Genomic DNA, 21,171 nt, shown 5'->3' with positions numbered 1-21,171 from the left:
ATTCTTTCAGTGAAAAATGCATAAAGTGGATTTTCAAACTCAATTTCTTTACATATAACATATACATTTCTTTATATATATTTATGTATGTTGTATTATTGTGCTAAATATTTATACCTATATATTTATAATATAGATGAATATAAAACCTATCTCCTATCTATCTTCATCATTTTTTTTAAAGATTTGAGAGTTAGAGAGAGGGCACATGTGCATGCGTGGGGTAGGGCAGAGGGAGAGGGAGAATCTCAAGCAGACTCCACACTGAGCTCAGAGCCCAACTCAAGGCTCCATCTCACGACTCTGAGATCATGACCTGAGCCAAAACCAAGAGTCGGCCACTTAACCGACCGCACTACCCAGGTGCCCTTCTTCAACATCTTTAAATGATCCTACAGCCTGTATGGAAAGACACAGGATGACATTTTCATTTTTGCCTTTTAAAAACACTTTGCCATTTTAGAAAATTTGGAAAGCACACAAGTCTCCAAAAACCAACTCCGAGATATAATTTACATACAACACATTTCACACATGTGAGATGCCAAGTAGAGAACTTCTGACAAAGATAGAAAGCATTTTTATGACCACAGAAAGTTCCTTTGCTCCTCTTTGCCATCTCTCCTCCACATCCCAACCTAAGGAACCCCTGATTGCCATCACTGCCAATTTTGTGTTTTAGAATTTCATAGGATGGAGTCAGACTGTAGGTACTCTTGGGTTTCTGACTTCTTTCCCTCAGCACAACGTGAGAGCCTTTCATGTTGAACGCGTCAGTAGTTGGTTCCTTTCTATTGTCAAGCAGTGCTCTTGGTGTGAATAAGGCACTGTCTGTTTATCCATGCTACTCTGGAGGGACCTAAGGATTGTTTAGAATTTTTGTCTACCCTGAGTAACACTCCTTTGGATATTACTGGACTGGAATTTTTATGAATATACGTTTCCAATTCTCCTGTGTAAATACCCCAGAGGAGAATTGCAGGATCATTTAATAATTGTGTGATTAACCACATAAAAACTTTAGTTTTTTAATCAGGTGGCACCAAGTTATACCCAATAACAATGTATGAGAGATCTAGTTGCTACACACATTCAGCAACCCTTAGGATTGCCAGTCATTTGAATGTTAGTCATTTTACTGAGTACGAAGCGGTAGCTCACTGTGGTTTTATTTGCATTTTCCTGGTGACAATGTTGCTTAGTATATTTTCATATTTTATAGTACTTATTGTCCATTTTTTTATCTTCCTTGTAAAGTGTCCAAATCTTCTGTCCATTATTATTGGACACATCTACTCTTCTAGATTTTAGGGTGATGATCCGCCTTGTGAAATCCGTTTTTTTATGGGTCCCAACAAAATCATTTTTATTTTGTCCAGCTTATTCTTGTTGTAAAGATCGCAGTGATGACATCCATGCTCTTCACCTATCAGAGCTGAAACGCTAAGACTTCTGCATCTGGTGAAATGATCATATGACTTTCTCCATTTATTCTATTAATGTAGTGAATCAAGCTGGATTTCCAAAAACTTAACCTTGAATATCTATGCACACATGATCAGGATATAGTATCATTTTTGTCAAATGCTAGATTCAATTTGTTTGTATTTTGTCAAGGCTTTTAGGTTTAGGTTGATGAAGGATATCAGTCTATGCCATACCATTCTTGTAGTACCTTTGTCAGGTTTTAGTGTTAATGGTTATTCTGACCTTATGAGTTTGGAAGTGCTCCCCTTTCCCTCTCTTTTCTGAAAGAATCTGCATAGGTTTGGTTATTGATTATTTGAATTATTAGAAAAGCCTTCAGGACTTAGGTTTTGTGTACTTATGTGTATGTGTGTAGTTTTAATTTAAAATTTATTAGGAGATACGTGACTAGTTAGATTTTCTAGCTTTGAGTTGGTGCTAAGTTACGGTTTTTAAGGAATTTGTTCATTTCATCTAAGTATATTGGCATAAACTCATTCATACTCTTTCCTTATTACTTTTTAATGTATATAGGGAATTCAATGATGCCTCCAACTTTCTTTCCTGACATTGTCTGTCTTCCTAGTTTGGTCTAGGTAGATGTTTATCAATTTTGTTATCTCTTCAAAGAATCAACTTCTCCTCTGTTAGTTTTCTTTATTGCTTGTATGTTTTTAATTAATTTCAGCTCTTACTTTTGGATTACGTGTTCTTTTCTAATGTCTTAAGGTAAACATTTAATTTACTGACTTCAAGTCTTCTTTTAATATAGGCATTTAGTGAAACAATTTTCCTCTAAGTTGTACTGCAGCTGCACAATACCAATGTTTGGAATATTTGTGTTTCTATTATTATTCTGTTCAAAATATTTTCTCATTTCTGTTGTGATTTTTTTCTTCACCCATGTGGTTCTTGCTTGTGCGTTAAGTTTCTAAATATTTCGGATCTTTAGGATATCTCGTTAATGATTCCTAATTTAATAGCTGTTGTGGTCAGAGGATGTGCCCTGTAAGACTTCAGCGTTTTGAAATTTGTTGAGATTTATTTATACCCTTGTGTGCAGTGTATCATGGCGGATAATTCTCAGGAACTTGAAAGCAGTGTGTGTCCTGAAGTTTTGGGGGCGTACTACTCTTTGGCATGTGGCAGTGGCTATATAAATTCCTCCAATATATGAATTAACTGAGATTTAACAAATACTTTGAAAGGGACTGGTCAGAGGACTAGAATGGAACTCTTTGGAGAAAGAGGAGGGAGCCGGTGTAGCGAGATCAAAGAGGAAAGGATGGCTGTAACAGGGAGCAAGTACCCAGGTGAAACAGGGGATGACTGGCAGAAAAAGGTTATTTGTAAAAGAGAACAGGGGCATGTCTTCTGGAAGAAGAGGAAGCAGCAGATAAGATGGGGTGGAGAGGAAAAATAGTCAGGGAGATCCCACCAGATAGTCTATACGTTCTCGGTGTGGTCGAAGGAGGACATCTACTAAAGATGAAGGAACTTGGGAGCAGTCTGCTGGGATGAATAAAAGAAATGGGGGACTGTGCCATGGCCCGACTGGGGACTGGCAGCAACAATCAGTCCTGGGGGCAGCAGTCATCAAGGGCTTTTCTCAGCAAAGATTTCTAACCTGGGAACCTAAACAGGACCTATGGGTGGGTTTCGGTTAACCTCAGCAGAACTTCCTAATAATTAAACTTTTCACCTATCAATGTGACAGGTCCTACAACAGGGCTCACCCTGGGTAGCAAACCGATTTGTCTGCAGACCTAAATGACGTTCTCCAAAAAGCTTTATCAGAAATGAAGCTGATATTCTGGTCTCCATTTATACTTTTCATTCAAAGGGGTATTCTTTTTATTGACCTCATAAAACCCGGGATGACATCTAAAGCCTTTTCCAATATTTAAAAGTCTATTATCCTGGATCATCAAGACAATCAAATTCAGCAACCCTGCTTTAAGAACGCTGGGGAGTGTCAAGGTGATGTCAGTAAGCTTTCCATCAAAAGGGGTTAAAAACAATAAATGCTGTTGTTGGAAAATTAACTTACGGGAAACAGGCCCTGATGATGTCAGGAACTTTACTATGCAGCTCTAGGCTGCTTGAGGTTTAATAAAAAATGTAGAGCAGTTCATACAGAAGAGAAATGTAACAAAACACAAAGACATAGAAAAGTAAAACACAATATCCAGAGGGAAACCAATAATGACAAGAAAATGTACAGATGTGGTGCTGTGATAGTTACATATGCCCACACTTTATTTGGCTACACTGGATTCTAATAAGTAGTATACTCACAGATAGATCACATAAAGTAACTAATAATTCCACTTCTTCTGATAAATTGTTAACTACATATCCCGCTGGTCTCTATGGGTAACATAATAAAGGCAAGGAAGACAACAGCAGAAGGGTAAAGGGGGAGAACAGCTCAGAGAAACCAGGACTGAAGGGATTCATGTTAGCAAACACACAGATCCACAATCCAAAGGTCTAAAAAAGAGAGGTTTCCCTTTTATTCAATAGCATAAGCAGAACTGCCAAATTTGAGGGTGCTACATCTCAGCAGAATATTTTGAAATGGGGAAAGAGGTGGGGATGGGGTGGCTGAAGCAGAAAAAGAACAAGAAATGTATTCATTTATTTTGCAGGAGGCCACTGGGAAATACTACAAATCAATACTGACCATTTGTGGGGATTATTCATATGATAACTATTTATTCCTGCAGACATCTGGACATCTAAAGAATTCCTATTACTGTGCCACAAAGCAGACTACATGGAAACCTTTTCCACATTCAAAATGGCTTTTAAAAATATTTTATATGCTGGGGAACTCTGAGTGCTTCACCCATAAAAATAAGTCTGTCAAGTTGGCAGGGGAAAGAACCCTTTCCAGGTGGAGGACTTGATGCTGAAGGAGGTAAACTCACTTTAGCAGCCAGGGGAACAACACAAGGCACAGCCAGGGGCTGAAATAGCCTCAAACCTGAAAATATTCTTAACTGGGCATAAAAGAGAATCTGAAAGTTGCCTGTGAGCTTACACCTGGCCCCAGTAGAGCTTCCTCATCAACATTCCAAGCCGGCCTCAGAAAGCAGGAGAGAGAATCTTGCAAGCACAGGAAAATAGACAAATTTCTTTCCTTCAAGCCTAATCTGATGATTTAAATCTATCTATCCTAATGCCTCTCAGGTGTTCTAACCATCTTATGCCTTTTAAGAGCTCTTCTGCAGGGAGGTAACAGGAGTAGCTTCTCTTCTGATTAAACACATCTGCCACAAAATAGCAGGTGCCATCTGGACACAATGAAATTCTCAGAAATTCCAATAGGAAACTTGCAAAAGGTTTTGAATGCTAGTATATTGAAACATATCTTAAGGTTTCTTAGACTTTGGAGAAAATGGGGAGAACGTTTGTGTAGAATCTAATGTCCTTCAAACAAAGGCATAAAAAATGTTAATAGAGTGGACTTGCTGACCAAAATATAAAAAAAAAATTAACTACTAAAGTTAAAACAGGGTAATTTTCAAAACAGGTTAAAATCAGGACTCTTACCAAATACAAAAACAAACACATTTAAGATTTTTGTTTAAACTCATTAGTGAAGAAACCAGTTAAGATGTTACAACCAGGAGAAAGATATTACAAAGGAGAATCCAAAGAGCACACACCCATAGATCAGGGAGTACTTAAAATGAATGTATAAGTGGCAGGCAAAATTCACCTTTTCCACAGTGGCTAGGAAAGCCAACTGAACCTCTATGGGACAGAATTTACACATCTACCACAAGGATTATTTTGTATTGCTATCAGTTATCTACAACTTGCCGAGTTGTAAAAACAGCTCTGTGGAATTAGATAGCCCCACATGGTGTGCTATTGACGATGCATAGTTTCTCATGGAAGCATAATTTTTTCCCTGCACAGATCACTGACCGTCTTATTTATTGCTGTATTCCCAAAACCCGGTACAGGGTAGCTGCTCCACAAATACTTGCTAAATAGTAGATAAATGTCTACTGTGTATCAGGCATTAAGCTAGGCCCTTCACATGCACCCTTCCATTTAATTCTCCCAACAACACCCTTTAAAATAATTATTCTCATTTCACTGATGAAGAACTAACTCATGTGATGTTGTACAGTTATTATTTGTCAAAGGTTGGGGGTGGAGGACAAGCAGGGAGGATCTGACTTGGGTCTGTGAAAGCCCTTTTTTCCCTTCTTTCCATTTAATTTTTGTCCTTTTTATTTGCCATCGCTATACCATCTGCCTCTAAATTAAGGGATTGTTTATAGGTTACACTGGTATAATAAACACACTTACTTGATGAGCATGGTATTGGAGATCCACACTTTGGGAAAAATAAATGAACAGCAACGCTCAAGAGAATCTAAGCATAAGGAAGAGACACTGAACGTCTTTGTTGCAACCTTGCAGATAAGCACAGGGTACTTACCAGCCCAGACTACCCGCCCCCCAACCACCACCACCATGCCACTCCACTCCACCTGGGTGCTCACTTCCCAATTCTCAGGATAATAAAGATAGATGAATTCAACACTGTTTATACGTGGTGTTTGTTTTCGGAGAGATCAGAACAGCACTTAGGAGATCAGCAACAGCTCACATTCAATGCCTGCTTCCTAGGACCATGGATTACTTTCACAGTAACACTAGGAGGCAGGTACCATCACCTTTCTGCAGACAAAGAAAGCTGAAGGGCACCAGGAACCTTCACGAAATTCCATGGCAAAGCTGCAGCTCTGGGCTTCGACCTGGTACTTGTCACCACCCTCAGCACTCCACTATTTACCGGTGGCTGGTGAAGTTGGTTCTGTCACCGCAAGTCTTAATTTTTCACAATCCTCTTTGCCCTGTTTTTCACAGCCTAGCCTCCAAGGGCACGGAGACCCCCACCCCCCCCAGCCCCCCCGCCGCCCCCACGAGCTTCCAGCATCCTGGGGCTGGTAACTGCGGGCTGACTGCAGTCCTATTCTCTGGCCACTTGGCACTTGTGACCACCTGGGTATTTCACATTCACTCCTGGAGAGGCCGGGGCCAGAGAACAGGGGAAGAGAGTGGTTTTTTGAGCCCTCAGATAGCAGAAGGTCAAAAAGATGTAGGCCGAATGTTAGTGTGAAATCCTCCTCTCTGTTCCCGAAGCCCCCAATACTTTTCTGTTTTCTTTTCTTGCCTGAAAACAGGCTGCCCTTAGAATGAATAGTATGTTTTTAGACACCTCCAGATGAGACTTGACAAGAATAAGAGCAAAATGCTGACAGCTAGAAGGTGCCAATAAATGGCCACCTTAGTGGGTCGCTTAATATTATTTCATTTTAGTTTTCACAACAACTCCTGGAGATGGGTACTATTATTATCTTTATTTTGGAGATGAGGAGTGAGATTGAGTAACTCATCTAGCTTAAGCAGCTTGCCCAAGATTCCAAGAAGGTTGTGATTGACCTGTAACAGTGGTGTTGCCTGGAGACCAAATGGGCCACCAAAAGCAATAGGACAGCTGTTCAAAACCCCTATTTCATGCCCACACCCTCTTTCTTCATGTCACTTAGCAGAAGCCTTGGGAAGTGGTATACTATGGACTCCAAGCCACAAAGCAGGAGACCTTTATTTCTAAGGGATGGATGGCTCATCCTCTCCAAACCAATATAAATGCCTACCCTTCCCTCAAGGGCATCTCACAATTCCTGCCCATAATAAAAGATAACACTACTTTCAAATAAGATCACGAGAAAGCCTTTGCCATTATTCTATCACACAGGCACGAAGAAACATTAAGCACACATTATCAGACGAAGGTGACCATAATCAGCCAAATGGTGACTAACTGATTGATTGCTTTTAGGGCTGGGAGAACTGACCCTGTATGGGATTTCCTTATATTCTTTTTTTTTAATTGTTATGTTAATCACCATACATTACATCATTAGTTTTTGATGTAGTGTTCCATGATTCACTGTTTGTGAGGATTTCCTTATATTCTTAAAGGAGGGACTAGGAAAAAAAATTAGATACTCAGAATCTAAAAAGTTCTGACACTGCCTTCACAATTTTAGGAATTTCGTCTAAAAAAACATTATTCCAGTTGGTGGTGGGGGAAGCAAAGTACATTAAGGACAATTTTAACACTTAAGTTAGGAGGATTTCACTCTCTGTTAACTCACCTTGAGCTATACTTGAGTGTGTTCCTTATATTTTAAAACATTACCGATTTGGTCAGCAGGAATCTAGGATAACCTAGCTCACCGGTTCTTTTGTATCAGAACCCTTTTTCCCAAATGAAGTTTTTGTACAATTCGAATATGTCAAACAGACATAAGGGAAGCTGCTTTAGCTGACACACCCACCTCAACCCAAAGCACACCCCTTGTACCTTTGGCAATCTTTAGTGTACCCAAAGGCTCCAAGGAATACACTTTGAAAAACACCCAGTTTGGAAAGAGGGCTGGCATCCACAGGGCTGGGCTACTCAAGAGCAAGTCACTTTCCCACCAGAGAAATAGTTTTCTCTTAAAAAAGGGAAGAACCTGGACTTGAATCAGGACTTCTCAACATGTTTTCCCTCTGAAGCTCAGTGTTGATGCACAGAGCATATTCTTTAGTCCTATCTTTCATCATAGTGCTTGCGAAGGGGGAGGGAGGGCAGGGGAGGAATGCTGCCCATATCCGTCCAGACCCTCAGGGCAGGAGGGCAGGAGAGGTCTGGAGAAGATCTCCTGACTCTAATGGGCTCCCATGGTGGCCCCATCCGCTCCTTCTCGTCCACCCTGTTCTCCAATTGAGAGACATGATCCTAAGGGCTTTTGCAGTTCATTATACTGTCATAGTTTCTGCTTCCAAATGCTTCTTGGATCTAAATGGAATCTTCATTTTTGTTTTGAAGGTATTCATCTCAGGGGCAGTAAGTTAATATTATCATATTCACTTCAGAGTTTTCCTATTTTAAAGTCTTTCCTACTTAGAACATCTAATCCTGATCCTGTAACCCAGCTAATTTGGAAGACTTCTTTCCTTTCTTTTCTCTAGAATTGGTACACATTCATTTTCTCTAGAGTTCCCCAACCTCTTACCCTGATTCCCACATATTTGTCCTGGACACTTGGAATCCATGCTTCTCTAACTGCTTATGCTTATTAAGTAGCCTAGCTTGCATGGATCTGGAATCCATCCCCCCTTTTAAAGTAAACCCATGCCAGAAACTTCAGCAGGGAGATGCATTGCATTGTAAGGGTATGGGAAAGGCCATGGTGATGGGGAGAGGAAGAGGGAATAAAATATTTTGGATGCCGCATACTTTACCAGTAATGTCATGCTGTTTGAATGACTCACTGTAGATCTGATACTGATTCGGACAATGTTTCTTCAACCACTTGCAGACATCCTGCTGAGTCCACAGAGCCACTGGTTTTGACAGCTTCACCGTAGCCGACTATGAAGCAAGCAGGAAAAGTCTGTTAATGCCAGCCCCATGTCTAGAAAGGCACTATTGTTAGAAGTCTTAGTGTGTGTGGTCAAGGCTGCAGGCTGGAATCCCTGAAGATAAGACTCTCTGGCTGTTTTCCTCCTAACCTCTACAGACCTTTCTCCATACCCCTGAAAACCAGAAGGAAAGGTCTAGGTGGAGAAGACCATGAAAATTATACTTATTCCCAAGTGATCATCTCTACTGGAAAAAAAACACCCAGGAAGGAGTGTTTTCTGACCAATACTTCAACAATAAGACAATGCTATTGTAAGCAATTAATTAAATTTTAGGGGTGGGATAGCTGCCCCCTAGTGGCCTTTCTCTGTACTCTAACAAAGCGTCTATTTCTTGTTACTCCCTGAGACCTCTAGGGTTTAGTGCAACAATAGTCCTGGCCGGTGCTAATAATTATTTTTGGAAACACATGTTGTTGGATTTAGATACCTTCATACTAAAGAGTGCAAGCTGGCCTGGGAGTGGTCCCGTAAAGTCTAGGAATTAGTTATGCCACAGAGGGGAAGCAAAAAGTCAATTCCACCCAGTATGTGGAGAATGGTAATAAGATAACAGGGTGGCTAAACCTGATGTAGAAGCCAACTCATCAAGGCCTATTATTGCTTACTAAATCTTTCAGGGAGGGGTTTATGAAACAAAACAAAACAGAGGTGCAGGGGACGCAGCCTTTGACAGATGGCAGGTTACAAATTCATTCATTAATTAACATGTATCAGCTCTGTGCCAGACGCTGGTCTTCCTCATGGATCCCAGCAACCTGGCTGACGCAAGATGAAAGCTTACCTATTTAGGACTTTTTTTTTTTTTTTTTTATCATTCCGGATCAGTGTTTGTCAACAAAATAGGATTATAATATCAAAAATTCTTTAAAGGATGTTAGGCAACACACAGACCTGGCCTTAAACATCACTGACCTTCTCACTAGGGATCATTTGCTTTTATTTCTCTTTCAATCTTTCAGATTAAGGCCTGGGGAGAGCCTCAATTTTGTAGGACTATGATTTAATATCTTTCAAACACCTGCTAACATTTTTGACAAAGAGGACTTGCTTCACTCTTGCAATCTTCACCGGAAAGCAACATACCTAACAACTGTTCAATTTTATTTTGATTATATTTAAGGTTACTTTTGTTTTATGGCAAATAAATTATGGTAAAAAAATAAAATTTTCAGTAGTAATATCTAGTATGCTTTTAAAACAAATGTGAGTTTAAAAGCAGTTGGTCAATTAAAAAAATGAAGAGAACAGTAGTACAGATGGTAACAGAATAATAACAGAAGTGACACGCACGATTCACACTTGTGAAACATAGTGCTCGGGTATGTCTTTGCTTTATTAGTGTATTTCCAATTGTAGGATTCTTTGGGCCATGACTTACAAAATCATCACAAACAATATTCTTTACTTGATGCTGTGATGATTTTTTTCACTCTTACTGTGACAGATGATTTTATACACGTACATATAACACAGCCATACGTATATTTCTGCTTTTCATTCATTGTGATCGGCATTCCTAAACTGGTATTTGGAGTTGATGTTCCCTCTCCTCGAATTTCGGCAAGGTCTGTGTTGGTCCTGGCCAATGAAGCATGGTGGAATCAATGTTATCCATGTGACTTCCGAGGCAAGGTCACAAAGAGACAGCTTCTGCCTGGCTCATCCTCTTTGGCACTCAGCTTTGGAACCCAACCACATGCTGTGAGGAAGCTCAGACCACATGAAGAGACAAATGTAGAAAATTTGGCCCATTCCCCAACTGACGTTTCAGCTGACAGCCACCACCAACCATCAGACAAGTGAGTAAACAAGTTGCAGATGATTCCAGCCACCAGTCTTCGAGTCTTCCAACTGAGGCTCCCAGACACCACGATGCAGAGACAAGCCCTGCTGTGCCCTGAGTAAATTGCTGACTCAGGTAGTCCATGAGCATCATAGATTGTTGTCTTTCACCACTAAATTCAGGATAATTTGTCCTGCAACCTTAGGAACAATTGGAACACTAAGTTACATGCTGGTGAGGACAGATCTGTTGTAACTGTGGTCCCAGAATGCCTTGCATTTAAGAGGTTCTACACAGCCACAATGAGTAAGTCAATATATTAATGAAATGAGCCCAGCAGTGAATTTCAAGTGTAGCCCTTTGCGGCTTTCCACCCACTGTGTTGTGCTCATGTAGCCCCTAGTCAAACGTGTCAGCCTCTTCCTTCCACCTCATATCCCTGAGTCACAGGCTGCCAGCCACTTTCCCAATAAGCTCTGTATGCAACCATATCAAATACTTTCCTAATTTTGATGAGTGAGGAGGACCTCTGGTGTGGATGGTGCAAATGAGTGAATGTTGTGTTATTCAGTTTCTTCCTTTTTGCTCATCACCACCTCCTTTCCTTTACGTGATTAGGAAGCTAGAATTTTGCTCTTTTAGCTACAAATGCACTCACCGTTGTGTTTCACAAGTCAGCACTTCTGAATCTGGCTCCTTCCTGCTCTAAAAACTTTTCTTCAGATTAGCTGAATGAGTTCATAGCTGACACATCATTACCCTGAAACCCTTCACAAGTTTCCTGCAAGTAAACCTAATCACATCTTTTGAAAACTCCTATGAACCACTCATAGATGGCTGTAAATTAGGAAGGGAAAGACAAGAGGATGAAGTTGCTTGTATATTAATATACTCAACTCCTGGAAGATCATCTTTAACCTGCTCATTTCCTAGGAAACAGAGACCCCTCAGCACCAAGTCAAGCCCCCTCACCGGGCTTCAGGTAGAGATTAACCCATACATGCCAAGTCAACTCAAGAGGCATCCTCATCAGCCCACCATGTATGCTTTTGTTACAGATTTTCCCTTTGTCATAAATTCAAGTGTTGAGGCCAATACTCAAGGAGGTGCCTTGCTTTTCCTTCAGAGTATACTCTTACTAAGCAGTAATTGGTATCACTTGCTTGGACATCAATTGTCTCAAAGCTTTAGGCATAGATTATAAGACAGCAGGAACCTACAGGGATCTGCCTCCACATAGACTGGCATAAATAAAACGGGGAGGGATAAAGATTCCTATCATTAGGCACTGCTCATCTCTTCCTAATCAGATAGTGATAAAAGCATTGGCCCCATTCATTAGCTGATTCTTAGCCTTGGCTTTATTATGAAATTGTTATTAGTTTGCTACACATTCACTTGTTAAGAGCCATAATGACTCCACTTGCCCCAGTCTGCGGCTGCTTATGGATTCTCAGAGCCCACTTTATTTTTTCTGCCTGAACTGCTCTTCGCGTAGCACCCAGGTGAACCGCAGTCACTTCTCTCATGATTGCCCAGTCTCCGATAGCAACCAAATTGGGGGAGTGCCATAACCTGATCCTTTTAAAGAGCTTAAACCTCCATGTGCAATTTGGAACAACAACGAGCATATGCTAAACTCAAGTCAATCCACGAATCATTGTCCCACCGGGAGGGGCAGAGTTGTCAGACTTAATAGCTCCACAGGGTTATTTTAACCGCCCTCCTTTCCTCAGCTCTTCTCACAGCTCTCTTTACATGCAACTCCAGCCAAAAATTTTCTGATACTCTCCGTTTTCTTTCCCCCCGCAGTGGGAGCCAAACCCAAAACAGTTCACAAAACAAATAAATAGTATTAGTAAACTAGTAAAAAAAAAAAAAAAAAAACACAACAAAAAACAAAAACCCATCCTGCCCACAGGCAAACATTAAAAAAGTATTTGCCCCAGTTCCCTTTCTCCTAGCTCAGGTCTACCAAACCATTCTGGATTTACAACCCTGGAGACAATTTGAGTTTGTAGGAATGTTTTGTTGCCCTGAAAGAAGCCAGAGCAGTTTGTTATCTTAACCGTATGCATTGTGACTCTGAACAGAATCCCAGGCATTTCCTCGGAACTGGGCTCAGCCTTTCTCTAGACAAGCTCAAAGTGCACTTCAGAAGCTCTTAGGGTCTATCTTACAAGGAGACCCCACTTGATGCAGAAGACACATCCCTAAGGGAAAGTTTATTTGCAAATTACTTTTTCTTTTTTTTTGCAAATGATTCCTTACCCTAATTCAATAGTTTCAGCCATGTTTTACGGTAATTTTTGATTTGTATTTAAATGGAGAACTCTTAAATTTTGAGTGCTTTGAGATAAACCTGAGGCTTTTCTAAGTTATAAAATAATTAAATGCTTTAAAGAAGTTTAATATTGAAGGAACATAGAACAAAATGTTTTTCAAGTTAAATTTCATCTTGTCATTCAATTATCCCTTATCTGTTTTGCAATAGAAAATCTCTTTAATTTACTAGGTTTTGCTTTGTAAGAGAACACTGCAATTTTGAGAACCAGTGGCTGTATCAACTAGGTAAGCTTACATGAGGTCCAGTGGGCTGACTGGGGAAAAGCAGAGAACTCACAGATCATTTATATCCACTGGCAGGTCAAAGTGAGCTTTGTGCCCAAATACCAGAAAATGGTAAACACATTTGCAGCCTCTCATTATAAGCAGGTGTTTGCAAGCTTTCCTTTACCATCCTGCAATGTATTTCCTTTAGGCCAGAGTCTTTTCTTCCAATGGTTTCACCATTGTGTAATCTTACTCAAGATTTTTTGCAAAGTCACATCATTGGCTTACACTGAACTTAGAGGAAATCTACAATCTTGAGTCTTCTTCAAAAGAACTTCTGTCAAAGTAGGCGTTTTCTTTTCCTGAAAATAAATTTTTAACAACTTCAACTTTAGTTTGAAGGTTTCAGTGCATCATCTGAAATCCTTACTAACCAGTATATTAGTTATTCTCCCATATTTGTACCATCCATGTAAACACAAGCTCTTTAAGGTACTCAAACTTTTTTTTTTTAAAGATTTTATTTATTTATTTGACAGAGATAGAGAGAGAGCACAAGTAGGCAAGAGTGCTAGACAGAGGGAGACGGAGAAGCAGGTTCTCTGCCGAGTAGAGAGCCCAACACGGGGCTCGATTCCAGGACCCTGGGATCATGACCCGAGCCAAAGGCAGACACTTAACTGACTGAGCCACCCAGGTGCCCCAGTACTCAAACATTTTTAAGAGTATAATAGGGTCCTGGGATTAAAAGTTTGAGAACCACGGTTCTAAGACATTACTAGAGTAGTGACATTAAAATAAAAGATTTGGCCTGATATCATTTTTTCCCTTAATTTTCCCATACTGAATTTTAGTGATGGCCTTTTTCATTCCTAAATGCTCAGAACCACAGTCTCACAGAAACTCAAATTTTAGAGGACTCTAAATAGTCAGTAGGTTCAAGTTTAAACCTAAGGCAAGAATCTAATCTACCTTATGATATCTAAAATGGTGGTAAACTGGGACTATGACAAATATATCAAAGGTATGTGAGTGTGTAAACTACTTGGATAAAGACCGACGTTAACCCCCTAATGGAAAATAATTACTATTCTTCTCTTTTTTAGAGATGTACAAAATTTGGAAAAACAATGATCTAGGTTCAAGACTCTCCCTGAAGCATCAAAAAATGCATCCCATGAAATGGGCTATTCCATTGCTAATAAGCTCTAAGAGCTTAAAATGGTTTTTTGTATTGAAGCCAAAGTCAGATTTCTATCCTCTTTCTCATGGATTCTGAGTCCTGCCTTCAGAGCAATGTAAGACAAATCTCCTCACCACCCAGTGCACTGATTTCCATTTCACACATCATAGTGGTGCTCTCCATTGGGTCTCATGCTTTATTTTTTTCTTTAACCATGGTATTTGTTGCTAAATCCCAAATTATATCTCCAGCCCAGTCTTCTCTCTAAAGAATCCTATACAACTGATGATTTCACAGTTCCATTTGAAGATCTAGTAAACATTTCAAATTCAACACATCCAAAACTGACTCCCTGTCCTTCCCCTCAAAACTGCCTTTCTCACCTCATCTAAAGTAAACTCTATACTTTGTGTTGCCGAAGCCCCAAATCTTAAATTCACCAAAGACTCCTCTCTTTCTCTTGCATTCCACATCTAATCTATTGGCAAAACCTAAGGGGGTCTACCTTTAAATACATCCAGACTCAAATCTCTTTTCATTACCAACACTGCTATAATCCTGATCAAAAACACTATCATTCACCATAGCACATACCCTCCCCAATATCTATCACCCAGCCACCCCATTCCCCCCACCCCCCACCACTCCAGCAACCCTCAGTTTGTTTCCTGAGATTAAGAATTCCTCATATCAGTGAGATCATTGAATCACAGACCTGTATCTCTGAAAAATGTTAAAAAAAAAAAAGAAGATAGTAGGAAGGGAAAAGTGAAGGGGGGCGGAATCGGAGGGGGAGACGAACCATGAGAGACTATGGACTCTGAGCAACAAACTGAGGGTTGCTGGAGTGGTGGGGGGTGGGAGGGATGGGGTGGCTGGGTGATAGACACTGGGGAGGGTATGTGCTATGGTGAGCGCCGTGAATTGTGTAAGACTGTTGAATCACAGACCTGTGCCTCTGAAACAAATAATACATTATATGTTAAAAAAAAAAGAAGAAGAAGAAGATAGTAGGAAGGGAAAAATGAAGGGGGGAAATCGGAGGGGGAGACGAACCATGAGAGACTATGGACTCTGGGAAACAAACTGAGGGTTCTAGAGGGGAGGGGATGGGGGGATGGGTTAGCCTGGTGATAGGTATTAAAGAGGGTACATATTGAATGGAGCACTGGGTGTTATATGCAAACAATGAATCATGGAACACTACATCAAAAACTAATGATGTAATTTATGGTGATTAACATAACATAATAAAAAAAAGTTTTATCAATCAGTAAGAGAAGATAGAAAGGTAAGCCATGGTTTGACAGTTCACAAAAGAAAAAATAAAAATGTCGGGCGCCTGGGTGGCTCAGTCGTTAAGCGTCTGCCTTCGGCTCAGGTCATGATCCCAGGGTCCTGGGATCGAGTCCCACATCGGGCTCCCTGCTCCGCGGGAAGCCTGCTTCTCCCTCTCCCACTCCCCCTGCTTGTGTTCCTGCTCTCACTATGTCTCTCTGTCAAATAAATAAATAAAATCTTTAAAAAAAAAAAAAAAAAGAAAAAAGAAAAATGTCATTGCATAACAGCAGATTGTGTTTTCCAAAGATGACCATAACAGTATCTTCCTAGCTGACATGCTCTTCTGCAATGGGATGTCACTCTGTCATCAAAAGGGGCATCTCTCCACTTCCTTAATTTTGGATAGGCTTTTTGACTGCTTAGACCAAGAGGACATGGTAGAATGGATGATATGCCAGTTCCAGGTGTTGCTCTTATCTGGCCTGACAATTTCTTCCTGCCTTTTGGAAGCCAGCCACTATGTAAGAGATGCAATTACCCTGAAGTCACTATGTTCTAAGAAGGCCAAAGTCACCTGATGAGGTCCTGGAGGATAAAACATCTACTGGAGAGGCCAAGGAGCATTAAGGGACCAGATGTGTAAGTGAAGAAGCCATTTTGGAAATGGATCCTCCAGCCCCACCTGCCATGGCTGTTGCTCTGTAAATCAGATGAACCACCCAGGAGAGCCCTTCTCAATTTTTGACCAACAAAATCATGAGCAAAATAAAATGGTTTAAAAACAAAACAAAACAACACTATCATGTCACACCTAGACTACTTCATCTAGGTACCTCATGCACCTGGGTCATTCTGTTTTTCCCTTATTTTAAATCTTTGAAACGGCTTATAAAGCCTCAAGCACTCTGGTGACCCAGTATCTCTGAAGGCCATCATTACTACCTTCCCCTAGTCCTTACTGCTCCTACTCCCTCAGTCGTCTTGCTGTGGCTCACAAATGCCAACTATACCCACTTCGTATGTTGCCTGAGAGGCTCCTCTCCCAGACACCGGCAATGCTAAATCCCTCACTTCTTTCAAACCTTTGCTTGAGTTTTACCTCCCAAGTCCTACCCCGATCTCCCTATTTAAAAATGCAACCCTCCTCCCTCTGACACTTCTGATGCTCATTACCTTGCTTCAGTGTTTCCTTCTCGAGAGCAAGTACCCTCTACCATACTACACAGTTCACTCATTTTGTCTATTGTCATGCTCATCTGTCACTTCCCACCAGCCTGCCACCTCCACAAAGGCAGGGATCTTTCTTATTGCATGAAGAGTCCCAAACTTTAGAACAGTACCTGGCACGTAGCACGCACTCAATAATTATTTGTTGAACAAATGAAGAACTGTCTGGTCTGTCATCATATATCATAGCTCCTATATCCTTGAGTGTCAGAAAGATGATTCAAGACCCAGCTGTGCTCTTGACATTCCCAGGTTAGAGCTACAACAGCCTTTTCTCCAGTTAGATTTCTCTTATACTGAGCCAAATATGCAGAGACATTCTAGCACACACAGCTGAAGGAAAGGGGGAGTATTCAAAGGCACCAGTAAAAAAAGGCAAGCATAGGAACAAGAAATGAGAAAATATAGGAAAAAAGAAGTATGGGAAGATAAAGATAGCAAATTAGGAGAGTCAAAGGGGTGGTCCCCTTACTCAAACCCACTTTGCTGCAACTACACAAATATCACCTTGTGTTTTCGCATGATAGGTCGTGCCATCGGTTTCTCTGAGACTCAGAACCAGCTCTTCCCTGTCTCCAGGGATAGTCATGCACAAAGTGTCCCAATCCCATGCCAAAGATACAGCCTGGACTCCCCAGGCACCTGATGGAACTATTTATAAAGGCGCACCATCCAGATGCGTAGACGCTACTATTCACAAGCTGTGAAGCGGGCGTCTCTGTGTCGTGCTGGTGAAGATCTGCTGGCTTCCAGATGCATGCTGCTGGGCATAAAAGTTCCTAACATTAAAACCTCAAGGACGGAGTAAACAGACATGATCAGCAGTCAACAGGAAACACGATGTCTGTGGCATTCTGGATGGCTCTGTTTATGAAGGCCTGCTCCTCCTGTAAGCCTGGATTGTCATGCTGGTCAAGAGAAATATGGAGGGAGAGGATCACACTATACTGTGTGTCTGCTCCATCTTGGTACAGCAGGAAAACCCATTACTCATCTGCCCAAATGAGCACACCTTATGGGAGGTGCTGTGCTGCAAGGTACAAAGACATACGCTCTGAGCAAACCCCTGGGTGAATGCTGGATGAGTGAAAGCATGCTACAGCAACAATGAAAACAAATATGAACCAGAAAATGGTTCTGATCATTTCATATTTCTCTGACAATTCTTTTGCAGTAACACTGCGGTGGACTGATAACAAAAATGTCCTAAGTACAAAATGATTCTCTGAATACAGCTCAAGGGTCCCTCAAGCACAAGGTGGCATCTATTTCTCCCTGTCTTGACTCTAGGGGATAGGGAGAGAGCAAAGGGGAGCCACATGACCTGCTTTGACCAAAAGAACAAGGCAGAGGTGATGATAAGCCAGGTCCGAGGAGAGTTCTCAAGAGGCCTTTTGGGATTGTGTACTTTTGCTTGCTCCTCTGAAATAATTATGAGAACATGCCTGGTCAAGTCTGACCACTTCAGATTTGGAAACATGGCAGAAGAACTTATTAATGCCATTCCAGACAGAGCATTAGATCCAATTCTGTAACACAGCATAGAGAAAGAATTGTTCTAAGTACTTTAGATAAATCATCTTTAATCATCCCCACAACCTACAAAGTAGTTATTATTTTCAGTTGACAGAGGAACAGGCTTAGACAGTTGAAGTAACTCATGCAAGGTCACTCTGCTAGTGAATTCCAGAGCTGCATTCAGTCCAGGTCTGCAATAATTCCAATGTCCATGCTTACACCATGACACCACTCTAGCTTGATGAAGGTGCAAGAAAAAAGGAGGCTCATGATATCACTCTGGCTAGATGTTGATAGGGGGAAAAAAAGACATGAGCTATCTTACTGAAATTCCTTGTGCTGGTTTGCTTCCTTGATTGAATCAACTGAGATAAATCTGTTAAAAACAACCCTACCTTTGTCCTAACCTGGGCATGCTCAGGGTAGAGCTGGGATCAACACCAGTCATCTGTCCCTTAGACCAGTGCTCTTTCCACTCTCTTCATTATGGGAGGCAGCATTTTCTGTTCTATACAGTAAGGCAGTACTAATCACAGTCTTTCAATTGCATCAACTAACAAAATGTGAGCAGAAACAGCTTCTTGGTCCACCTTACAAAGTTGGTGTAAAGGTAAAATGAAAATCAAAAGGCTGAACAATTGCTTTGGATGATTTTCCAGAAAAGAGAGGGCTGATGGATCTTGGGAAGTTGGGGCTACCATACTGTTGGCACTCAGAGAAAACAAAGGCACTAAGAAAATGTTCTAGTTGTATTTAACACGGCAGAGTGGAGACCGTGGGGTTTAGAGAACCTGAAAACTCTAGACTCTCTGAGGGTGGGAGTCAGTCTGTGCAAGGCTTCCAATACTAGTGTGTTTGGATTTTAAAAGTTAAGCCTACATGAAGGACAGCTACTCTCCCATTTCAGTGACTTCTTGGTGGCAAAACCATTTGTCCCTATATTCAATTCAGCTAAATGACAATTCAATGGGAATTGTTATGCACTGAAAGTTCGTAACCCCCAAAATACGTATGTTGAAGCGCTAACCCCCCAATGTGACTATATTTGGGGACAGGGCCTTTATGAAATTAAGGTTAAATGAGGTCATAAAGTGGGGTCTCTCTCTCCACCACATGAGTACATGGCAAGAAGGCAGCTATCTGTAAGCCAGGAAAAGAGCGCTCACCAGAATTTGACTTTGCTGGCATCCTGATCTTGAAATTCCAGCCTCCGGAACTTTGAGAAAATAAATTTCTGTTAAGACCTCCAGTTTATGGCATTTTATCATGGCAACCCAAGCTAATACAGGGCCAAACTCTGATTCAGATAAACTCGTCAATTTGCAAAATAGTCTGACACTCTACAATTGATAGAGCTCGGAAAATCTTACTACATATGTTTAATAAGGAAGAAGATAAAACAGAGGGGAGATGAAGTATAAGACAACAGAAAAAGCAAATTTTTATTGCACATTTACATTTTTTAAAAGATTTGTTTATTTGAGACAGAGAGAGAGCTTGTGCGTGTGCAAGGGAACACAGAAGCAGGGGGAGGGGCACAGGGAGAGGGAGGAGAAGACTCCCCACTAAGCAGGGAGCCTGACACCCAGGACCTCAAGATCTTGACCTGAGCCAAAGGCAGATGCTTACCCGACTGAGCTACTCAGGTACCCCTACATTTACTTTTGAAATACTTTTATACAATTAAAATCTTAACCTAGGATTTATCTCATTAACGCAATTACATTTTTATAAACTGTTTTCCTAGAATCCATGTCCCTGCACATGTCTTTTTGGCCACCTGCCCCTTGAAACAAACAAACAAACAATTCCATATCCTTATTTAAGTAATTTTTATGCTTCTATAATCATCCTGTTCATCCTTAATCTTTTTGTTGTCAAAGAAAGCATGTACAAAAAATAATTTAAACAAAAGGGTGTATAGTGAAAAACATTAGTCCCTTGTCCCATTTGTTCTCACTGGAAGCTATTATTTCTTCAAAGTAGCATGCACATATGATTGAACTCAAATATCTCCCTTCTCCAACCTGAGTTGCAATCTCCAGGGGCAATCCTGTAATGGTTTCTCTTCTCAGTCTCTTCAGACTTAGACAATTAATTATCTTTGGATATTCTTAAGAGAATGATCAGGAATTAGCACATACATGCTAGCTTCCTCTTCTCTTCCCCTTGGTTTGCTGTTAGGATTATTAGTTTCAGTTCTTAATTGGTTGTTTTTCTAACCTTAAGTAATATATTTAAATCTGTATGACTTTCCAAATAAGGATTTCTCTTTTGTAATTGTTCATCTCCTTCCACGTCCCACCTCTCTCATCTGCAGCATTATTTTTATATTGTCAAGGATAACAGCGTATATTTTCTATCCTACATCTCTATTGGATTTATATTATGTGCACTGCTTTGAAGTTAAAAAAAATCATAAGTAGTTGGGGCACCTGAGTGGCTCAGTTGGTTAAGCATCCGACTCTTGGTTTCAGCTCAGGTCCTGATCTCAGGGTCATGAGATGGAGCCCTGTGTTGGGCTACAAGCTAGGTGCGGAGCCTACTTAAGGTCCTCTCTCTCTCTCTCTCTCTCTGTCCCTCCCCACCCCACGCGTGCGCTCTCAAAAAAAAAAAAAAAATCAGTAAGTAGCATTTACTATACTGTGACTGT

The 21,171-nt window shown here is 40.8% G+C and overlaps 1 protein-coding gene across 13 annotated transcripts in view; it reads right to left on the bottom strand.

The window, feature by feature from the left end:
* The window catches only part of SAMD12 (sterile alpha motif domain containing 12), a 386,018-nt gene that overhangs the window by 212,345 nt on the left and 152,502 nt on the right, over positions 1 to 21,171 (bottom strand). For 12 of the 13 annotated variants that reach the window (XR_010410537.1, XM_064587977.1, XM_064587976.1 and 9 more), the window contains exon 3: positions 8,791 to 8,920. Coding sequence is in view for 12 of the 13 variants with exons in the window: in XM_064587977.1 (XP_064444047.1) it covers positions 8,791 to 8,920 (130 nt within the window). In the remaining variant the exon portion in view is untranslated. The remainder of the gene's footprint in view (positions 1 to 8,790; positions 8,921 to 21,171) is intronic. The other variant, XM_064587972.1, reaches the window with a different exon arrangement.

Source organism: Mirounga angustirostris, unplaced genomic scaffold (assembly GCF_029215605.1).
Source record: "Mirounga angustirostris isolate CCGP_5_RB_7025 unplaced genomic scaffold, mMirAng1.0.hap1 SCAF_4, whole genome shotgun sequence".
NCBI lineage: Eukaryota > Metazoa > Chordata > Mammalia > Carnivora > Phocidae > Mirounga > Mirounga angustirostris.
Note: the sequence above shows the minus strand (reverse complement) of the source record. Positions and strands in the feature narration are given on the sequence as shown.